The following is a 25,274-nucleotide window of genomic DNA, read 5'->3' as shown; positions in this document are numbered from 1 at the left end:
TTAGCAGTCAATGGTATTCAAATTTTTAAGACGCAAACTAGATGCTATATCTTACTATATCTTACTTAAGAAATGTGTCTTGTTTACAAATTTATATAATCAATTAGTGATTTCAAATTGCAGCATTTTAAAAGCGCATATGATCTTTTTTTTTATACTTCCACGACAACGTTTCTCACTGGCAATCAAAACCATTATTTCTGTCGTAATAGTATCTTTATTAATCTCTATCGATAATCTTTGCTTACAAAATATACAGATTAACACAACTTCCAAGCGACAAGGTAATAATATTCCCGATAAAATATTTTTAATGTATAATAGCCATTAGTAGCAGCATTAACACGTTTACGATGGCGAAAGGGAACATCGCTATTTTAATCATTTTCACTCTATCCTCTATCTTAATTAACCGGCAATTAATTATCGAAACAAATTGTCTCGCTGTGTGGTAACAATTAACGAACGTAGTTACAATAAAGAATTCGAAGTTTCCATTCAAATAGGCGTTTACTATGAAAGTAACGATGTTAAACGATGTAATCGATCAGGGTGTGTTTATACGAAAGCGGTGAAACTGATCGATCGATGTTCGCATTCTTAACTATACATTAGGGTGTCTACGTCATTCCTCGGATACTCTCTGGCAGTGATAAAACAGACTAAACTTTTCGTTCGAAAAGTTTGCTTTATCCCAGTTGGTTCTTGAGAGTCGCTTATGCTACTTGACCATAAGACATCGTTCACGTGAGCGCATGAGAGACGAGCTCGCGAGTGCCGAGGCAACTATCGGGGTAAAACCGACGATGGGACAAGCGATGGGAATGATACTTAAGGGACTCGATGTCAAAGTACTAAACCCCAGATCTTCTATCGAGTCAAGTGTTTTCGAAACAAAAATGGCTAAATATATCTATGGTTGTCACGCATTCAAAGTGACTTCCTTCCTTAAACAGGTATTCCATTCACAACATCGAGGGTAGTTTTCACCTGTTGAATACACTTCCAGACAAAAAGATAGCACACCTGTGATCGTGTTAAGATTATGCTAGCGTGAAAACTCTGAGTTATATGTAAAACGTACCTTCTACGAATGTGTAAACATAACATAGACAAAATGATAGCACACTTGAAAAATAAAGATATATATTTCATATGACACCACTACCACAACAAAAGTATACATATTTCTTATAATAATATATATACAAAACCCTTTGTTTATTACAATTTCCATCATCCTTTAAGATAAAGAATTACGTATATAGTTGTTTAATTTTTATTAGTGTTAAATTTTCCCATTCGGTTGTAACGCAAGTTTTTAATTCATTTATATTTGAAAATCGTCGGCCTTCAGCTGATACTGTTTGCAAAAACATTGCTCAGCAATTTTTGATGACATTATGGTCGGGTGTGCGCGCCGGCCATTGACGAGTGAAAATATTCTCCTTTAAAAAATATTCCTTAATAATTTTAGCAGCATATATTGCAGCATTATCTTGCTGGGATATACATGTATATAGTGTAACAGCAATGCTTATTAATTTGATTTTTTATTAGTTCGAGGTAACGAATGCTATTCATTTTGCTCTGAATAAACTTAATTTCTGTTTTCTCTTGATATCCGTTAACAGCCCAAGCCATAACTCCATCTCCACGCTTTTGACGTCGAATTTTTGTTAGTAGTTGTTTACGAACATCGTAATAATAATACGTATATCCGTCTGAGCCATCAAGGGTGAACCGTTTTGTATCCGTAAAGATTACTTTTCTCCAAGTCTTCTTCCAAAGTACATGTGCATTTGCAAATAACAACCGTGTCTCCTTATGTGTTGCGTTTAGTGATGGGGGACGCCATTAATTTAGCCCGATTTATAATGCCTAGTCTGGAGTCTTCATGACGAACATTTTGCATATTTGTTTCTACGCCAGCTTTCTTAGCGATCTCTCTCGCAATAGCACGAGAATTGGAAGCAGCACGTATTATTGCTCGTGTATCGCGTTCAGATAATGCTGCTGGCCTTCCTGTACTTTTATATTTTCCATATGCACTTGTATATTTCAGCAAATTATACGATCCGCGGAGCTAATATTATACTAATATCACTTTCACTAAGCTTTTTGTCACGATCCACTACGAGGATAGCGATATAACAAAGCTCTAGAAATTGAATGTAATAACTCCATGCAAATTCACGGAACACTGAAGAATATGTAAACCTAGTTCAAGTGTGCTATCATTTTGTCTGTGTCGGATTATGTATTTCTCTTCGAACTAAGGGAACTCATTGAAGTAAAGTAAATCCATGTTATGTTTACATATTCGTAGAAGGTACATTTTACATATAACTCAGAGTTTCCATGCTATCATAATCTTAACACAAGATATTAAAGATAGCATAGATGTGCTATTTTTTTGTCTGGGAGTGTACATGTCTAATATTTTTCAATGGTCTATTTGTGTACCAAGTTTAATACAAATTGACGTGTTAAGATCATTGATTAATTACGTAAGGACGATTTTGGCCATTCTTGTCTCCCTCCATCATGTAAGGACACATAAGATTTCTCGGACCTCTCTTGCCCTTTTTTACATAAATTTTTACTTAGAGTTTTCCTAAAAACCGTTAAATATTTCAATGTCGTTGGAAAAGGTTCAGCCACACTAAACAATGTTATTATTTGATGTAAATCAAACATTATTATTCTATACAAAATAATTTTTTAAACCCTTCTCCCTCGGGACCCTTGCGTAATTAATAAATGGCTCCGAATCTCGTTTATTCGCAACTCGTTTATATGAATAAAATCATGCTTCGTCTATATCCATCACTTTTTTGACGGTATCATTTTGTCCATTATTTTTAACATTGACAAATCATGGATATCACATTTTGGCGGGCTTTATGTTAACTTTAGGAACACCAAAAATGTAGAGTGATGTGTTTCTTCTTTTTAACAGTCATGGTTTATATTATAATATTTTTGTCTGTTTTATATATTTCATGTTTTGTAAGTTTTGTTACGTTGCTTGTGTATTATTCCCATCACTATTTGAGATTACTTGCATGCAGGGTTACCAATCGGACCCTTATAAGAATACATGTGTTGTTTCTGATAAGCACTTTTACTTTTCAATCAAATTATTCTTTGAGGTAAAATTTTACATTTACAACAATGAATAGTATGATTAAGAAATTGTATTATTACAATAATTATTATTTATCTTATTTCAAAGAGCGTCTTCTGTACTTTGTTCTCATAACCCTGGGAATGGTAACCCTATACATATATGTATACATACGCAGGAGTTAACTCAATAAACTGACAAATTAGACGCCAATGTTCGACAAAATTAATTTCCGTAGCGAACATCTACGTTAACATTATTTAGGATTCCTACGGTGTATTTCGAAATACCATACTAACCTTTTATCGATTATAACGATGAAAAATTACGCCATCGTAAACGTTTTACCATTATTCCGTAGATAATATCGTGATACCTCTAGTCTTAAACTTATCGATAGAACTTTCTCGATTACGTGTACTAATCGGCAATACGATAGTGTATTGGTGCCGTTACAAAATTTTTTCTTGCATTAAGCCGTTTTTCGTAAATTCCTGTGTGACGTGTAGCGCCTCGTTAATTCGTATCTGATAAACTTGGACTTCGTGCTCGAGTTTGGGCACGGGTTGCGTGCATGGTATATCGAATCAAATTGATGTAATGTCGATTCAATCCTGACTCGATAAAATTTTGTTTTCATTAACAAAAACGCGACCGTTATGAATAAAACTTCTTCTTTAATTCTTTGCGGTCGAACCACGGATTCTCAACTGATGTTTAGTTAACATGGCATAATCAAGTGGAGCCAGAAAGTTAAGTACTTAGGAAATTGGATATTTAGTGATCATAAACTCAACGTGGAAACGAATTTGGATATACAGCAAAAATAGAGTCATAAAAACAATCGTCGTCACTTTACAAACGGCAACTCTGCATGTACATATTTTATAGGGTGGGAAGGAGAGCACAATACTGCTGAAGAATTATATTAAAAAATCTAAATCTACAAAATGTGTGTGGCAAGGTTCATGAAGATCTCAAATTGGAAACAACCAAGCAAAAACATTTTAACAGAATGTCCCAGAATTAGTGTAAGAAACGGAAATGGAGGGTAGCCGAGACGATTCTGGAGCACAATGTCTTTTGCAAAAATGTCGAATAGTGCTTCGTTTTTGAATTATTAGCGAAAATCACCGACCAATCATAATGCTCGAGGAAATTGTGCTTCAGAATCGTCTCAGCTACCCCCCATTTCGGGTTCTTACACTAATTCTGGGACACCCTGTATATACAGAATCCACAGAGCATAGAAACAATATTTTAAGAATCATACAAAACAGAAGAATAAAGAGTGGGAGGACTATCGAATAAGAGACATTTTCACAGAGAACGAAAATGGAGAACCAACACGTAGAATATACATACAGTGGGTGTAGAAAGTATTCGTACACCGATCAATTTCCAAAAAAGCTGTGTAAAATTGTAATTTATTAACTTATTTTTTATAAACAATGACATTCTACATATTCTCGGAAATCTCTAGAATAGATAGAGTACAAAACAAAATAGCTACTTATGCAAGTTACGAAATTAACAAGAAAAAAACAATTAATCGATAGAAAAATTGAAGCAATAAGTATTCGCACAACTGTTTAATTTTTAAAACTTGATTAAAAACAAACGAAATTTACATTGATTTACAAGTATATAATACTTCATTTGTGGGATTTCCTTTTGATTGTATAATTATTGCAACTCTTCTAAGCATTAAATGTAAATTATTAGTTATTCGAAATGGGATCTTTTTCCATTCCTCTATTAGAGCCAGATTTAAAAGTACTTTCCTGGAAATTTGATGTTTTCTGATTCGTACGGAGCAATAAACTAATGTGTTTACTTTACAAACTCTACTGTAAATGGTTCGTCATAAGAATCGTACAAATACTTATTGCTTCTATACTTTTACCCACTTTTCGCATTTTTTTGTTAATTTCAAAAATCATATTAACTAGTAAATGTTGTTTGGACTATATCTATCTTAGAGACTTCCGAGAATATGTAAAATATCATTGATTTTATAAAAAAAGAGAAGTTAAGAAACTACAATTTCACACAAAAGTTTTTTGGGAATTGATCGGTGTACGAATACATCCTGCGCTCACTGTACATAAACACTCATGAACTAAATATGAACTTGTATAACAACCCAAAATATCATAATCCATTGATTAAATTCACTTGGAAAACACAAAATAGAAGATTACCTCCTCCATTGAAGATTAGATATAAGACGCCAAAAATTTCCACTCCAAAAGAAACTAAAGGCAGATCTATATAAAATATCGAGTACCATTAAATTAAATAATATGTACACAGCTCTTAAACGAATTCGTTTGAATAAAATGAGTACTCTTGACAAGCAACAACTACCCAAAAACACTTCCAACCAGTACGATTTCCATGCCTACAGCAAATACGATTGCAAAAGTGTTATAGTGCGAAATAAAATAATAGTCTACCCAATGTTTTTTTTTCATAGAGATATACCTATGTAAAGACAAACATATTTTGAATGATTGGGAAATGTTCGCAATTGATATAAAAAAATAATTAAAAAACTGAATAAGTCAATACCAGAACCTTTAGTTGAAGTTTCCCAGAAAAAAAGATGAAATTACAAAATATGAATAAATAATTTATAAATAATGCAATCATATTTTGCATATAGCGTGCTATCATTAGCGTGCCTCAGCGATTTCAGCTTCGGTTTACATTTATTTCCATAACCTCCGGGAAGCACGTTCCAGCAAAAGTAATTTTCACTTTCTTTACATAAAATGAACCTTGCAATATACGAGGTGCACAAAATATATACATTCTTACGTATACATACGAATATAAACGAAAGCATTGGCTATCGTTTCCAGATCCGTCATAGATAGCGATTACCTTTATCAGACACGGATTAAAAACCGTCCACGATTAATCCTAAATCGAAATTCGTTTCAACGATTTCAACGTGACATCCCGATTGGTCATTAAACGGCTACCTATACAATAACAACAATAATAATCATTATTACGGCCATCGAACATACCCGATGACCAACGAAAAGTCACCATTGCGCGTCATTGAACTTCTACCTGCCCCTGTTTTCTTATCACTTTGTCCGTCTTTCAATTATGAACTCTAATATTTACAAGTTATGCTCGGCGTGTACCATGGTGTTCTATGGAATGAGCCGGAGACCCACGCGCAACCATGTCCCTCGGATTCCTTCTTTCAGCGTTAACAAGCGACGAAAAGAAGAAAGATCTCGTATTAAAAGGAGACGAGTCGTGTGATGATATCGTATTCGACGGCAGAGACGATCTCATAGAGCACCATTATAAAAACCCTTACAAGCTAGGTGTGTGCGTTGAATGACTTAATATTAAGCTGGATACAAACATGCAACAAGGAATCTGCCTCATCTCCGTCGATTGTTACTAGAAATAATATGAATTGTGTCGCAGCTATCCCTCTACGAATGATTATGATAAACTATTTATCGTATAAATTATGCAGCACTTAGAGTTGACAATTGGATGAATCTATGATAAATTAGTCAAACTCGCGGTGACATTTTTGCAACGCCAAAAAATGCCACTAATACATAGGGCGTAGAACTTGCTGGGATGCTGCAGAGATTCTAGCAAATTTTTCTTGTAGATCTCGATATAGTATTTAATACTACAACGATGTCTTGTTAATCGAAGAGTACTCCATTACCGTTTGCACATTTGTATCTATGAATAATAAGTTTTTCATGCTTGATGGAATTCAGTATTGGTTTTGTACTCCTTGGTTAATTAATTGTAATATATTTACATGCCATGTAATCGATCAGTGGTCTTAAGTAGTCATTTAATTTTGTTTTGAATATAGTTGGTTTCGATTGAAAATTTTAATGAGTACAGTAGATTGTGTAAATCAGTTTTTTTGGAAGGCCTTTCTACTTCATATATATATATATATATATCATTTCTATTGACGTTCGGAGATTTGAAAATTACAATTTTTGTTATATTTATTTTAATTAATTCAAGATTAAGTTTTTCTCAATGATATTGGTAGATTGGATACTCATTGAACATCATATATTATTTAAAATAAACTAATGGATGGATAATGCTTGCACTAATAAGTAGGTTATTTTAAAAATTGAAATTACATATTTGTATAGCTTCTTTTACCTAAGATTTAGAAGTGGGAACATTTATTAAACAAAGTCACCGGTATATTAAATCTTGTAAACAGTACGTAAATTCGTGTAATTTAAAAATTCTGGATAATGGAGAAAACCACGACAACTCTGAATAAATATTCGTAATTAAATTTTTCACAATATACACAAAAATTTCTAGGAAAGTCTGTAGCAACTCAACAGTTTTACCAAAAAATTGGAATGAAACGCCTATATTGAGCATACCGTGATCCTATATCGTTCTAAGCGAATCGCCGAAGAAGAAGATAGAATAATTTAGGAATTTTGATTCGTTCGTTTCGTGCAGTGCATACGTGCGATCCTTTCCTTGTTGCACCTTATCCAGAACTCGCTTCATATTAAATACTACCGTGGGAACAATATTTTGGGGAGAAATACTTCGAAACGTTGGAACGCGAGACATGAAGGAAAATGACAATTTTACTACGTTAAATGATAAAAAGAAAATTTGTTTAGCGACGATTCATTCGTCGTTCTTTCGTGTGGTAAGGTGAGTGTCCAAATTCTCATAATTTTGAAAGATAATTCGATTTGAATCGAATAATTTAATTTTTGGCTATTCTTGTTTGCCTACATTATAGCATGAGAAGATAGAACAATCTATGTTGAACAAACAATACGATGTATTGTTTTCTAATAATAATTCTTTATTTTATATTTGAATTCTTAAGACACAAGTACTCTAATATTCAAGTATTCGACTATAGGTGCCCCAGTCATGTTGATGTAAACATACGAATACGAATGCTTGAAAACATAATGAAAATTATCTATGTCTATAACATATGTTATAGCAATAATATGCAATAATATTATTTGCTCATTTTTAATTTGAAAATTCACCGAAGAGGATCCTCTGCAAAAATTATAATTCAAAATAAAACCAATCGACTCGAAGAACTGTTTTCTCGTTTAAATTGTATAGTTCACTGAACAAGACGATTGCAATACTATTATCAAACTATTAATAATCGTATATTTGTACTAATTTTTAGTTGACATTTACGTCATTATATTTTCGTTAGATAAATAGTATAATTATATTTATATAGAATTTGAAGGAAACTTGATTATAATTTTAATTTCGGTTTCCATATTATTATTCTATGATATGATTTTCTTTGTTTAATCGTTTTTCTTAATGTAAACATTTGATTAAACGATAAAAATACTACAAAAACTATAAATACTTTTTACAAAATGAAATATAAAGTTTTTGAAACCTTCAATTAGAAGAAGCATTGTTCTACTGCTAAAGATTTACTGCTGTAATTAATATGAATGCTTTTTGTCTATCAAAAAAAAGCGTTACACTTTTTTACTATCAACCCTTTGCACTCGAGGGTTTTTTCGCTTGCGCGCACCAACAACTCCAGACGATTTCGGCAAAATTCGGCAAACACTTTACAAGTACTTTAAAAACATTTATAAACAAACAAACGTATACAAATAATAAAATTCCACCAATTTATTCATTTATATGTCGAAAACAACAAACTACGATAAATATTACATTCTGCAATTAGTTTTGATGTGATATTTTGGAAAACAATATCCAAGATGCATCCTAGGTTTGTCAGGACACGTATTACAGTAATACGAAATTTTCCGCCTACCTCCAGGCGTGTTACAGTCAGAACAAACCTTGCATGCCCTTTTTGGCCTTTTTAGTATTAAGTGAAGCTTCCCGGTTAGTCGGATTTCATCGGAATGGGACGTAGGCGCTTGCTCTCGTTGCTGGCGATATAATCTTCTCAATTGTTCGACAAGTGTTTTCAGAAATCGCAAATGACGCAGTGGCTTTTCCGTTCTTTTTTGGTCTTTTCTAGTTTACACAAAATGTATGAATTAATCAGGGAAATTTCCATGCACCCCAAAAAAAGCTTACGCCACCATTTAAGACTTCAAATCACTGTTGACAGTTCAAATCGGCCGGGCGCCGTACCGGCGCCGCTCGAGTGCAAAGGGTTAGTGTGTGCAGCCTAAATTTTTGTTTTTGTCAGACTTCGTATTCGGAAATATGTTATTTTGAGAGGCGTGTAAATCGGGGCTTAGATGTGAATCGGAAGTGTCGATGACTGGGTTTGCATCGAAATTAGGCGCATTTACCTTGCACGCGAAAGAAATCAATCCACCAAAGGACAATAATGGACGTATCCTTGCAACGATTTCCCCCCAAAAATATTTCCGTCGCGCTTCTTACCTACTACAACTTACGTCACATTCGAAAATAATTGTTTGTTCGCCTAGAAACGTATTCGTACTATTCCTCGTCGAAACTATTCGTCTTTGCTAACTCTTTCTAAGATACAAAGGAAGTTGACATCTTACAAATTAAGGCAAACGTCTCTCACTGTAGAAGGAAATCTCAACGTATGGGATGCCGTTCGACGATAAACGAATAGTTTGACAAAACGGCGTGTCTTGGGTCGTTCGATTCTTCTCTCACGTTTATTTCATTCAGCTGTATACACTAATGGCAATGAAAAAATAGTTATCTACGTATCGCTTGCTCGTTAGATATGTTTCTTCTGAAATTCTTCTTCCTCGATCCAGAAAAGAAGAAACTCGCCTCCCTTTAACCCTCAACTGGCATGATGGAGCAGCTGTCACGTCACTGTTAACCTTTTCACTGTTGAATTAATTAGTGATAAGAAACGCCTCCGTGCTGAATTAATCTCGCAATTTATTTTATTTTCCTTTTTTTTATTTCAGTAATTACACTTACAAATTTATGTAAAAATTATTTACATAAAGAAGTAAAAGATCGCACGGAGGGGTTGTTTACAAAATTTAAAAAGCTCGTGTTGTTGTTTTCTGATGTTTTCTTTGACTTGAGCAATGAGCATCCAGAAGAATATTAACACTCGACTGTTGAAAGGTTAAGGGTCGGTTCGATTCGATACACAGACATTGTCGATTACATAGACAATGTACCAATTTTACCTTCGACTTATTAGGAAACGGTGTATTGCGAAATCGTGATATTGCCGAACGATAAATTTACCTTGGCTCCATCTTAACAGTTAAGGATTAAATTGGCTTCGAAACTATATATATCATTTGCCCGTGAACGAAATGAATCTTACAGACGCGAACGTTTCATTCCAGAAATTACTTCGAAATTAACGCTACATTAGTATGCGTCTATCCACGTTCTATGTTTCCTTACTTACGTTACGTACTGTTATCGTTTAGTTTATGTTGTATCGTTACCATTTAATTAGTAATCGTTCGCGAACGAAACTTTATTACGTTCGCGCGATCTTTTCTTTTTCTTTTAAGAAAATGATAAACGGCAAATCAAACTGCGTCGTCGGGTCGACTTAGGTTTGTCATTCTCCGGGAAAAAAAAAACAGAAAAGAAAATGGGAATTTCTAACTGAAACGGTTTTTCGCTGTAAGCGCGTATTCGTCGTCCTTGCTTTAGGGGAGAACGCTATGCGCGTTATTATCGTTAGCCATCGATGAGAAAATTGGTAAAAATTTCGAACGATAGATCTTTACGATGATCGTGTGGCTGAATTTGCTTTGTACGTCCAGTCGACGGTGATCGATGGACGACGGTTGGATTGGCGAAAGTTAAGACTCGTGAATTGATTCTTTTGTCCTCCATCCATGGTAGATAATTGTCCGAATAAATTAGTGATTCTGGCCAGGAAGATTGGAATATTCTATATTTATCCTTAACAGACGTACGTCATCTATTGCTATTTCCATTTTTATCACATCGGAAGTTTGTCACGTGACATAGTAACTTTTAGTGTATAGGAAGTAGTTTTAGTAGCTTCTTAATTTAAGAAAAAAAATAATTACATCTTTCGTATCAAGTAGTGTTAGTGCAACATTTTTTATCGATGCATGATAAGAGTTAAGTTTAATACAGAATATTCCGTTGTTACTATTAAGAAAAGCATTAATTTGGGATAATTATATATCGAACGTCGAAGATGATAAGAGTCGTAGATAAAATAATACCAGTACTGGTATAATTAATATGTTTTAATGTGACGAAAATTGATGTTAAATGAAGAAATTTTCCTAATACAATGCTGACATTTTCCTTTCTCTTTTTACCAAAATATTAGAAAAGAAGTAAAAAGATTTCATTTTATTAATTAAAATAAAGCCAGTACGAAATACGTTCATAAATTCATTACAAAGTATTTCAAAATATGTAATCTGATTAGAGAGATTTCACAAGTGACAGGAATTAATTCAGATACGACTAATTGTAAATCAAATGATACGAGAAAACAGCTCATACCCTTTCAACCATTGCGAGTGAGTTACACTTACAATTTCAATGTATTAGACACTGGTAGCAGCCAATTTAATTCTAGATAAGGTATTGTGAATCCTCGGTAGACCTAAAAAGCTACTGAATCATACACTGTCGACTGGACGTGAATCTAGCCTTCGTACATGAGCTATGTTATATCATGGGTGAAATAGAAAATGTCGTATGATTCTAACAGCCTTTCTGGGATCGTTTACGATCATTTTTCCAGCAGTCACTCTTATATTCGACAATTTAATCCCCCTTTGACAGCCTCGTTCTATGCCTCTTCGCCCTTAACACACGAACGAGCAGCCTTAACGCCTATGAGTTAAGCCTAAACATCGATTTATGTTTCGTAATATGAAGCACGTTATTATAATAGTCATTTCTCGGTATGTTTCTGTGTCCGTGGCCTCGTCGATCAACCGCGACGCGTTTCCAACTTTTCAGCTGTTGTTTCTCTCGTCGTATCAACGATCAACGAAAACCACGAATTGTTCAGTAACCAGAGAAGAGCAAAATTTTATTCGAATAACAGATAAACGATTGAGTCAACGAATATCAATGTCTATTTATTTTTGTTTATTCAGTGATGTTTGTTTGCTCGAACAGTTGAATACTTCCTTTGCTCATCCCGAAATATTTAATTCTGTAATTAAAATGTTCATTCTCATTCAACGAATTAAACGATCGTTACTCGAAATTTGTATTCAGATGAGAATTTTGCTCGTCTCTGTTCTTGACCCTCATTTTCGGATTTAGCATCTGCTCGACGATGTTCCCTTTCTTGGATTACGTCGGATGATTCGCGTTACATTCATCCCTGTCATTCGTGATGATACGACGCGTTGTCGCACGATAGGATATCCGAACGAGAACTCGGTGAATCGTGAAAAGAATCTCGCTCGATCGATGCCCAAAAATATACACACGTATGTACATACATACGTCGCAGAAATTAACGAATCGGTGACCCGATGAAGCGTGTGAAATCTCTCGATCTAATCGCATTATTTCGTCGAAGAATTCGCCACGTTCGATTGAATTGTTAATAAGAGAAATTCTAGTTTTCATTCAACCAGTGACGAATTCAAAAATAAGATATTCGAAGCCTTATGCGGTGTCGAAACAACTCGATTATCCATAGTTGATACTAATTAATCATTGCAGCTTCTTCGTATTGATTTCATATCAGTGTATCATTTGATTCACGAAGAAGCTGCAGTGCTAAATTGCAACGTATTTTTCTCAAAGGACACGGCTTATACCCAGAAGGCTCAATTAGGATCAAATATGAATACACATTTGCTGAATTTTTTTCTTCGTTATTTTAAACTTTTATTTCGGTAAGAGTTTCGTCCAATCTCTGGTTGCAACTGTACTTAGAGAGCTCGTTAAACTATACTCTAATTAAAAAGATATATGTACTTATATATGTATGTATACCGCAAACCTTTCATTTCGCTTTGTTCCTTGCTTCATTTCGTTTTGATCATAAAAATATTTTATTAAATATATCGTCGCCCGTGAAATTCTCGCTAGCTTTATCGGAACGCTTCCCGAATATCTCAAGTAGCTACCCATATGCAAGTCCTTTACAAGTACAGCATTATGTTTTTCATCTTTTTCTTCGAATGTATCTCAGCGAACACAGACAGTATTGACAAGACGTTCTTCGTGGTTATTAAGCAGGAACTCGTTGGATGATAAAAATAATGGGGATCGCAGACGTGGACGATTTATCGTACGTAGAATTGCAATGATGCTTGTATGTAGCATTATTGCCATTAATATGCTCGCGTTGTGTGTCAAGTTGTAACGTTGTCCAGTCAGAAGAATACTTGTGATTGCAAAACATGTGAATTTATAACAACTCTGTAAATAACTTCATTCGCAACAGATTTATAAATTTTAAAATTTATAACGGGGTAAGAGATTTATGAATTTGTAACAAATTTATTAATTTATGAATTCGTAAAGTTTAAAAATTTATAACAAATGTTATCGAAAGCGTTACATGCTCCCATGAGATTAAAAGGAATGTAAATACATGTTTCAATTTCATGAAAATCTCTGACATCAGTTGCAAGAAGTGTTATAGGTATAACATTGCTTCAGAAATCGATAGTTCGTTATGCGTATCCGAATATGCTGCACTCGCTAATAGACAACGCTTTCTGTAGATCTCATTTAACTTCCAGAGGCGTTCTTCCGACAGGACAATGAACCTCACATATTTTGCAATTATCATTCGAACAGTCGTATCAACGATAATTGAGCAAATAATTGTACGAAAAATCGTCACGTTTGTGGCCCCTGCAGGTGTCCTAAGTGGTCAGGTGTGTCGTGAGTCGTTTCAGTAGGACAGTCGGGTGGCAAAGAAACTATGCTAGGTATAAGTGATCCTGAGACTGTCGGGATTGCCAATAATCGACGGTGATAAAACAATAGTGCTCTGTCGTCGCTGTTGAAGACGGTTCAGTGTGAGAGTTTCTATATCGTTCGTTAACTCTTTGCAGCACGGTGGCCAAATAATCTAGAAAATGTCCATCTAAACGCAGTGGCTAGAATCAATGACCACTTGCTTCATAAATTTACTCTACATCACCTTGCAAGTGTACGATAATTTCATGTTACACTAGTTTCATTTCATTTGAGCCTCCTCGTGCATGAAAGACATCAAGATTACTCAGTGCGAGTGATCATTTGGCTCAAAAATTTGTGTCAATGCATTCTCACCATCTTGCAAGAGTACAATTTTCATGTTTTTATCATTATTATTTCGTTTGAGCCTCCTTGTGCAATATAAGTCTCAAAACTACTCAATGCCAGTGATCACTTGGCTCAACATTTTTCACCATCTCGCAAGATTATAATTTTCTTGCATTTCGCTATTTTCATTTCATTTGAGCCTGTCTATACACAAAGGGCCTCAAAACTTTACAACATGAGTGATCATTTGGCTCAAAAATTTCTATCAATGCATTCTCACCATCTTGCAAGACTACAGTTTCCATGCCGTCATCACTTTCATTTTGTTTGAGCCTCTTTGTGCATGAAAGACGTCAGAATTATTTACTGCCAGTGATCACTTGCTTCAACAAAGTTTACCTATAAATTTCTACCATTTTGCAAGGGTACATTTTCATGCTTTCGTCGTATTCCTTTCGTTTGAGCCTCCCCGCGCGCAAAAGGTCCCAAAAACTGTTAAAATTCTTGCGCTGCAAAGAGTTAATCCTTCTCGTTTGACGAATCGCGGTCGACTGAATCGCCTCCACGGTCGTGGGAAGGATTCCTTCGATGCTGACTCTCGTTTCGAGAAATTGTTCACTCAGATTCGGGTCATTTTTTTGTTTGTTTTGTTTTACAGCTACTACTTAACGCTCGAAGATATGTGCGTGTACATCATGCGGTGATAGATACTCGGTGTGAAAGTATTTTACTTAAACGTTACTACCGGCAAGTGAACGGGTCCCTTGGGACCCGACTAAAAATATCCTGCGACTATCCGTAGGGTGTCTTTCGACAGTGACAAGGCCGCTCCAAGCTACGTGACTCGCTTGATCGTTTTTCAAACGCGCATCGCGCATTCTAACGGCGCTAACGATGCACGAAATTATATTACCCTTTTAGTTTTTGTTCTCCTTCGTTCCCGTTCCCCCTGCCCCCCTGCCAGTTGTGAAGATGATGCAGTGAATTAATCAAGTACCGTAACAATCTAAATTTCGTACAAAAGACTTTACGATAGAATCTTTGTTTTTCCCAATAGAACGTCGGGATTACCGATCTATTAACGTTAAAGATTAACATACAGTCAGACTTGTATCTTGGCGATTTGAACACAATGAAGTCTCGAACGAAATTGCTTTTTTGGTCTCGTAAGGTAACGAATGTCCCCGAACAATCGAAAAACTTTCAGTGATCGTTAGCCGTGAAGCAGCCTTCGGGTGTCTCTGACAATCGATTCGCCTCGACGGACTACCTGCTCGATCGAGACCGATCGAGCGACCGGTTTCTTCGCGATGCGATCTTTGAACGAGTACAACAAAAGACTGATTCCTTTTCCAAGAGTAATGCAGGATTTTTATGTGCAGAGATTATTGCCGCCAATTTACATGAATATGGAAACACGTCAATTTAGTTAGCGTCACTGACGTAATTCAGTGTTAGAATATCGATAATATTGATTACGAATTCTCGTTCCTCTCATTTTTAGAGATTACACATACACTTCCATCCATAAATATGTGGATACTTATTACCTTCAATGAATAATTGATATATACAGGATATCTCAGCATCGGTGGTACAACCGAGGTGGGAGTGATTCTACATAGAAAAACAAATCGAAAATAAAGAATACAATTTTTTCATTTGGGGTTTCGTTCTCGGGAAAATCGGTTTTGAATATTCAGCGGGTACGTGTACACGTAACTATGGTTTAGATGGATGGATCTCGATACAAGTCGTATGTATGTTTATACATATGACACTTATAAGTAGTACTCATATCATTAGCATCAAGATGATGTGCTGTATTACTCATTTCTGTCTACGGATTTAGAGCGAATTTAAAGCCTGTATCGAGATCCATCTATCTAGGCCATAGTTAAGTGACCCGTACTCCCTTAATATTCAAACTCGATTTTCTCGAAAACGAAACCTCAAATGAAAAAATTTTATTCTAAAATTCCTTATTTTTGATTTGTTTTTTCATGTAGAATCACCTCCTTCTCGATTTTACCACCGATGCTGGGATACCCTGTATATATTGTAAATTCTTTTTTGACCGAGGATGTATAAGTAAATTTATATTTTCAAAGATGCAAAAAAAAAATTGATGCTTATATAGTTGGCGATATTGTATATATTTTTGCATTTGTGCATATTTTCGTTAATTTTTCCATTTCTTCATTTGCTATAAATGGATAAACATCCGCAGTTTAATTATTACTATAAAATTTGTTGTTTATAGACTCTATTTGGGATATGTACTTAGTAACACTAAATAATATCAGATCGTATAATATTATAATTTTGAGTAACATATTAAATCTCTTAAAGAAGCTATGGAATCATTAATAAAAAGAAAATTGAATTGTTGTGTATTATTACTAGTGAAACATTAAATAAACTATTGATAAAATATATTCTCTGATGCAACAAAAATTAAATTCAGAAACATAAGTGACAGTCATTCAAAGATTCGTAACTTTTTGTACATACTTATTCCAATTGAAGAATCGACCACATACTTATAAACTTATGTGCGTTTCACGTTTGGAAAGGTCTATTTACAGAGGTCAATTTAATAAGATTCTAAAATCTTGTATCGCCTGATGTCATATGCAACAAATCAACAGCGATATCAGTTAAATCCCATGCTAGTTACAAAAATATTAAAAATTGTGAAAATATAAATCAATGCCACTAATATTGACGTCATTGGACTCTGCAGGTATATTCCTGCCGCCAATAATCTTTGCATGCAGAAATCCTGTATCAACTTTTCGATTTGAGCTATCATTAATTTTATCTAAGCAGCGCAGACTCGGGTGAGAAAGAAAAATAAGTAAATTCTGCTAACCAACATATCGATTGTGGGATTGATTCGTCTGTATTGTAGGAAAAAGAAGGATCAGTCCTGAAAAGAATTCAGCCAAGCTATTTATACTCTATTTACTCATGGCGTTATATTCTCTTTAACTCGGGACCACAGATGAGCAAAATTTTATTGGAATAGCAACACTCTGTAGTAGTTAGATTTGTTTGCTACGTTTATTCGATAAGTCTTTATTTAATCAGTGTAAAATTTAACATTTCATTTTGAAATTCAAATTGCTATTTCTATCGAACAAGTTACGGGTTGGAAGTTGTTTAATTTTAATTCGTTATTCGAACTTGTAATCTAAACAAGAATGTTGCTATCTTAGCCTAGAACTGATCTCTCTTTCTCCTTTCCTCGTTGCTTCAGAACGAGACACGCTGTCGCATGTGTGAAGAAAAATCTTGATGTGAATCGAGAATTGAATGACGATTAAAGGAAGGCAGCCGATTAATCGGTAATTAGGTCCCTATTTCTTCATTTTACGCATTCCGATCGGTCCAATCGATCTACGAGGAAACTTTCATAGTCGAGAACCTGTTCCTACGATTGATCGTTTGCAGAGATGGGCAGAATTTTATTCGAATAATGAATGACGAACGAAAATATCTTACAGAGATTCGTTCTCAATGCTTCGTTTCATTTTACACTTATCGAGATAAACTCTGTGTTTCTTCAAATACAATATCATTTTATCATTCAAATTGTGCTTCTTTTTAAATAAATTCGTATTAAATTGAAACTTCATCTTCCGTTCTGCATTCGAAACGTTTTATCTCGATAAGAAATTTGCCCATCGCTGTCCGTTTTTCTCCCACAATTAAGACTGCAATCTCGAGTCCGATGCTCGCCGATCGACGACTTCCTTAATCGAGGAAATGAACCTTGCCGAGATTTCTTTGATTATTGCCCGACAAGAATCGCGTCTTCGCTTCTTCGCAACAATTATACTTAACGAAATAACAGCGAACAATTCGTGAGAAACTTCGCTAACCGTTTTTCTTTGTTTGCAGGCAATTCCATTGCGAGTGCTTACCAAAACTGAAGGAGCAACGTGGTCGTTCTTCTATCCGGTGACAATTTCACATGATCGCCATAGGGATTAACGCTTGCGCCAAGCTGAAGGCAGCGTGCAATCTTCGGAGAAAGAAACTGCTCTTGCCGCGTGCACAATAGTCAAATTGATTTTCTTTTTCTAAGAAACGAGACTGACGTGTACGCCAGTTTCTTATTTTTTTTTTCTTTTTAAACCAGACTGTGTTCACGAGAGTCGTAACGATGCGTGTAGAGAATGGATGAGCTAGTTCCTGGCGACGTCGATGATGATGGCGTGTTCGAGCACTGTGGTGACGATGAATGGGCCTTCTTCGAGGCCGACAATACCTAGGTATTGTGTCCCTGTTTACGAATTTTACTCTCCAGGGCGGAGGTCGACCGGCCGACGAGGTCCTCGAGTTCATCGGGCGTCAGAACCGTGAAGTCTCTGCTCGCAAAATGTATTTATGTAGAAATAATTAGGACATATTTTGTTGTTATGTTTAGTAATGCGTGTTACGGACAAATAAAGAATATTATGCAGTTACTGTAAGGCTTTGAATGTTTTGAGTCGTTCTCAGTATATTTTTAGAATCTAAAACACTTTTTGAGTATGGATTGATACACCAAGGAGAGTGAAGAGGATACTGTACATATTTACAAGATTTTTTCAAAAGAAGGAATGTGCATTTTTAAAAAGTAGTAAATAATCAACGATAGACTCATACTTATTAGTGTGAATGTAATTGAATTGCATTCTTTATCAATCCAAAATTCAACATTGTTTTAGATTTTTGAAAAAATCTGAGGACAACTCAAACTAAATGTGTCGAAAACGATATAAACAGAGTGAAAAGTACGAACAGAATGGTAATTCCAACTGCAAGACGTATTACTTGTTCTAACGCGAGCATTAACTAAGGTCATCTTGTAACTAGAGAATGTACTTTCCCACGAATTTTTGTTTTTCTAAGATTTAGGAATTCTCGAATTTCTCTTTCTTTGATTTTAAAAATGTTCAAAATGAAATAATGCAGTTTTCTGCAGTTTTGCGCAAGACTCCAGTCTTTTGTGACAAAAAATTCCATTTTTTGTTTCATAAAAATTGTTTTACCACTTCTAGTGCTCCAAATTCAATTTTCTTTGTGTAGAATTGTTGATATCGCTTAAACTTTAATACAAAAATAAAAATAAAAAGAAGTGATTTTTTTTCATTTTTTGATGTTCGAAGCCTCTTAAGAAACTAATATAAAATTGCATGCGATGGACCATTTTTTCAAACTCGGAAATAAAGAATAGAGAATCGTATTGAAAAGAAAGCAAAAGTAGCTTAGACACAAGTGAAATGTATTACTCTGAAAAAGTAAATATAAATTCTCACCTGTGTTGGGCCAACAGCATGTCTATGCTGGTGACGCTTCTTTGATGGGTACCATCCTTCTGGGCAGCCTTTTGTTTCTTGATGCATAAAGCTCTGACCATCGCGAGGAACATACCGATGCCCAGCAAACTGCATCCGGCGACAATCAGGGATGTCGAGTTTTGTGCAGCTTCGGCTCCTGGTGCAAGTTGCACCAGGCCTACCACCAACACTACAGCACCGAGCAGCAGCGAACCAACCATCACGTGCAAAGAGTTGACCTTCAAAGATAACGAGGAATTCAGTTTAATAATAGTTTTTTCATTGTCTATAGTCCCAATCATACATTTGATACCATTCCTTGGTAAACTTTGAATTAAACTCTACATACAGTGGGTGTAGAAAGTACACCGATCAATTTCCAAAAAAACTGTGTAAAATTGTAATTTATTAACTTATTTTTGATAAACAATGACATTCTACATATTCTCGGAAATCTCTTGAATAGATAGATTACAACAAAAAATAGCTATTTATGTAAGTTGTGAAATTAACAAGAAAAAAATAATTAATCGATAGAAAAATTGAAGCAATAAGTATTCGCACAACTGTTTAATTTTTAAAACTTGATTAAAAACAAACGAAATTTACATTGATTTACAAGTATATAATACTTCCTTTGTGGGATTTTCTTTTGACTTTATAATTATTGGAACTCTTCTAAGGGTTAAATTAACTAAATTATTAATTATTCGAAGTGGGATTTTCTTCAATTCCTCTATTAGAGCCATTTTTAAATGTACATTACTTGAAATTTGATGTTTTCTGATTCGTACAGAGCAATAAACTAATGTGTATTCTTTACAAACTCTACTGTAAATGGTTCGTCATAAGAATCGTACAAATACTTATTGCTTCTATACTTTTACCCACTTTTCGCATTTTTTTGTTAATTTCAAAAATCATATTAACTAGTAAATGTTGTTTGGACTATATCTATCTTAGAGACTTCCGAGAATATGTAAAATATCATTGATTTTATAAAAAAAGAGAAGTTAAGAAACTACAATTTCACACAAAAGTTTTTTGGGAATTGATCGGTGTACGAATACATCCTACGCTCACTGTACATAAACACTCATGAACTAAATATGAACTTGTATAACAACCCAAAATATCATAATCCATTGATTAAATTCACTTGGAAAACACAAAATAGAAGATTACCTCCTCCATTGAAGATTAGATATAAGACGCCAAAAATTTCGAGAACTAGAACAATCTTTATTTTCAAAGGCAGCTATTTTAGTACCACCAATTGCTATTCAATCACTTTCAGAATACGCACTCCACCGTGAATAATGACAAGGAATTCTTTCACCGTTTAAGAAGCGAAAATTTATCCTTCGCACATTCTTTCGACGAGATATCTCCAAGAACGCCCAGTTCGAAGGCCGAACGTAGCGGATTTTAATTAAAATATACACTCTCTCAAATTATAGAGTTCTCTGCTAGCAAACAAATTTAAATTTAGATCCCACCCACGCGATACTCTCTGCTGTTTAAAGTCTTCTGTTATTTTGTGAAGTTTCACAGATTCTCCATTGAAATTTTAAACATTTGCTAAAAGAAATCGTTTCTAAACGAAATGGTTCTAGATATGTTTAATTATCACGAATGGTCACGTCTAATTAGTATTCTGTCATTCTGACAACACTAAATCCTCTGCCTTTTGCAACAATAGTTTTTATCAAGTATTTTATAATTTTTTCTATCATAGAGCTTTAATATGCTTGCACACGTTGATACTTATATAATATGTAACTGTTAATTCCAACAAAATCACTCGTATGAAATATTAATGCGTAATGAACTGTACGTAAACAATTACGACATAGAATTACTGTTTTCCATCTAGCTGGAGAACGTGTCGTGGAACATAATCGCGAAAGGATGATATTGATCGATCCTTTACCATGTCGGTGCACTATTGATGCGTAAATACCGCTAGAGCTAGTTCTAGAGGGACGTGATGTGTAATAAATTTAATCTCTCTATTCACAACAGCAAATACATAGGTGGATTTTTTTAACTTTGTTGGCTCTTCTGAGTCTATTTACTTGTTTACATCCGTATTTATACAGCCTAATTTCTTCCAATCTCTTGTATTATCTGGATAACAAGTATCCTACTCAATCTCAATTATGCATGATCATTCCTGATCATCATTCATCTACATTGGGTGTAGAATGTATTCGCACACCGATCGAGTTTCCGCGCTTCCGGTTGCCAGGAAGCGGCAAACTTTTAAATTAGAAGAGAGCGATCTGGGAACTCAAAGAGAGAAGAAATTTCGTTACAAGTCTCCAAGATTATCGTTATATTATCGTTATATTGTTTAAAAGTTATAGTTTGTTAATAAACTTTATATTTAATTAAAATGAATTTTACATATTCTCGGAAGTCTCTAAGATAGATATAGTCCAAATAACATTTACTAGTTAATATGATTTTTGAAATTAAGAAAAATATGCGAAAAGTGAGTAAAAGTATAGAAGCAATAAGTATTTGTACGATTCTTGTGACGAACCATTTACAGTAGAGTTTGTAAAGTAAACACATTAGTTTATTGCTCCGTACGAATTAGAAAACATCAAATTTCCAGTAATGTACATTTAAAAATGGCTCTAATAGAGGAATTGAAGAAAATCCCACTTCGAATAATTAATAATTTAGTTAATTTAACCCTTAGAAGAGTTCCAATAATTATAAAGTCAAAAAGAAATCCCACGAAGGAAGTATTATATACTTGTAAATCAATGTGAGTTTCGTTTGTTTTTAATCAAGTTTTAAAAATTAAACAGTTGTGCGAATACTTATTGCTTCAACATTTCTATCGATTAATTATTTTTTTCTTGTTAATTTCACAACTTACATAAATAGCTACATTATTAATAAATAGCTACATAATGTACAAAGGGTACATTATTTGCAGGGTCGAATTGTCGCAATGAATTATGAACATTCAAATTATCACTTACCAACACCAATGAATCAAAAACCTTCCTTCACTTCATACATTTTTCCAAAAGGTATTTCAGGATTTTGTTTTTAATGAATCACAATTGGTTTGTAATATAATTAATTTCGTAATTTGAAATCGAAGTACACATGATTAAAATTAAATAAGAAAGGCGAGAGACATGTTTTGTTATTAAACAAAACGAAATCTTTATGGTTTTGTTGGAAAACTGTTTAAATTTCAAATAAAACCAAAATTGTCTGGCTGCTTAATGTATTGTGCATGGTCACTTAAATGTACTCTAACTGTAAATTATGAATGTGTCATACGCATTAGGTTCTTCACCCGTGTGAAGTTGGCCCCACCTATATCAAAAACTTAAAATTTTCTTTTTGTATACGTTTGCTCATCGTTTGCTCAAGAAAAATATTCGTTTGCCGCTCTTTAGTTCAAAAGATATACGCGATTCAAATTAGGTGGGACCAGCTTCACACTAGCCCCACCTTTTTGAAAAACTCATATTTTTCTTTTTGATTCTGTTTTGCCATCGTTTTCTCACGTTTGCCCAAGTGAAATTTTCGTTTGCCCCTCTTTAGTTCAAAAGCTACACGCGATTCAAAATTTTGCAAAGTGTAAAGCTGGCCCCACCTAATTTGAATCGCGTATATCTTTTGAACTAAAGAGGGGCAAACGAAAATTCCACTTGAGCAAACGTGAGCAAACGATGACGAAACAGAATGAAAAAGAAAAATATGAGTTTTTCAAAAAGGTGGGGCCAGCTTCACACTTTGCAAAATTTTGAATCGCGTGTAGCTTTTGAACTAAAGAAGGGCAAATGAAAATTTCACTTGAGCTTTCTTGAGCAAACGATGAGCAAACGTATGCAAAAAGAAAATTTTGAGTTTTTGATATAGGTGGGGCCAGCTTCACATGGGTAGGTTTTTCCTACTCGTTACTTATAATGAAAGTCGTGTTGCAAAGTGATTAATCAAATCTGTGTTTTCGTGGGTGTAACAGAAGCGGAGGTATTCGAAATTTTGATTTCTGAGTAGTGTCCTGGGATCTGTAGGAGTCAGGCTGCGATTGACTATTAAAATAGCTCATAATTTACATTGAAATACGTTATGCAATCATCGATCATTCATAACCCTAATTCACAGACTTTCGTGCTCTCATTATTTTGTATAATTTACACAATTACTTCTTGCCAGACGTTTAAAGGATTTCTATTTCAATTGATTTATGTAAATATCAGAAAGAATGTTTCAAGTAAAAGTTGAAATGTATCTAAAGGGACATTACATAGTAGACTTAACATCTTATATAGATAAAATATGTTTTCTTTAATGTAAGTATGTTCTTTCGCTCGACATTGTACCTTCAAGGAAGACAAATAGTCCACTCAGTTTATATGTATGCAGATATGGAAAAACTTTTATCATGCAGATTTTTTGCATATTCTTCTTTGACATAAATAATATTTAATATAAATCTTAAATAATAAATATAAAGACCAACAGTTATCATCATACATACAATTTATTCATCTTTATTTTTTAGAGTAATAATATTTGTAATAATATTAGTATATGTAAGAAGTTATTTTCATAACAATGTTTGGTTACGTCCCGCGTATTTTATTATAGTGTAACTGTGCCAAAAAATTCATTTCCATAGTTTGTTTTTGCCATTATTATTTTAAAGGAAGTCCTTCAGTCTCAGTGCAAGGATTTGCTCAATTCCATACATGCTCTGGTAATCGTTAAGAAGTAGAGGATTAACTGGCAAACTGAAATAATTAATGAACTAATTAGTGAAGCTAATAAATGAACTAGTTAATGCCATTTTTATACGATCAATCACGTATCCATCGAAATGTCAAAAGTTCTAGCGTCTGCATAACATTCAATTAAGAAATTATGTCTATTATAAAATGTAGTTGCTTAATTCTCGTTCGGAAACAATTTCTGATATCGATAGCAATTTCGAAGCTATTTGCGTGGGCAGATTTAAACGAGTGTATATTGACTTGTATATCGTTGAGTAAACAATGGCAACTTCTACGTCTGTTCGTACGAACATTTCTAGTTAACTGATTCTATTTTCACACAAATAGCGTGCTATGATATTTTCCTTAAGAATGACATCTTTCCTCTGGCTGTTGCTGAAGTTGCTATTTTTTCCACCGTGAGAATCGACAAATCATAATGTTTATTTGAATTCGTGAAAATGTTAATTACCATCTGTACTTTGTCTATTTAAGCATATAAATGCTTGGATCACTGTTCAAATTGATTAAAAAAAAACATTTAATAATTTTTTTACAGCGTGTAAACAAGTGATATATTATTAAAATGTTGTGTTCTTATGTTTTCTTCTTGAGAACTGTTTGTAGTTATGTATTAGTCTACAAGCAGTTTAATGTTTGTAATTGTATCTCCTCTTTGCAGAAATATGTTTAATCAACTTTTATTTATTATTATTGTATTATAGATAGATAGCACTAAGTTCACCTAACATAAATTGTTTTTAATCATACATCGTCGGATAATCTCGAATAGGATGGCCTATATAACATAATATTGGTTGAAGCTGTTCAAGGATTAATTTAAATACATACGTATCATTTTTA

The 25,274-nt window shown here is 34.1% G+C and overlaps 1 protein-coding gene across 1 annotated transcript in view; it reads right to left on the bottom strand.

Annotated features, from left to right (window-relative positions):
- Window positions 1-18,221: 18,221 nt before the first annotated feature.
- LOC128895103 (uncharacterized) overlaps window positions 18,222-25,274 on the bottom strand; it is a 38,771-nt gene continuing 31,718 nt past the window's right edge. The window contains exons 3-4 of the mRNA XM_054157384.1: window positions 19,642-19,901; window positions 18,222-18,708 (exon numbers count right to left, since the gene is read on the bottom strand). Coding sequence (XP_054013359.1) covers window positions 18,609-18,708; window positions 19,642-19,901 — 360 coding nt within the window. The 3' untranslated portion in view covers window positions 18,222-18,608. The remainder of the gene's footprint in view (window positions 18,709-19,641; window positions 19,902-25,274) is intronic.

The sequence above is a fragment of the Hylaeus anthracinus genome, unplaced genomic scaffold, assembly GCF_026225885.1.
Source record: "Hylaeus anthracinus isolate JK02 unplaced genomic scaffold, UHH_iyHylAnth1.0_haploid 4, whole genome shotgun sequence".
NCBI classification, from domain to species: domain Eukaryota; kingdom Metazoa; phylum Arthropoda; class Insecta; order Hymenoptera; family Colletidae; genus Hylaeus; species Hylaeus anthracinus.
Note: the sequence above shows the minus strand (reverse complement) of the source record. Positions and strands in the feature narration are given on the sequence as shown.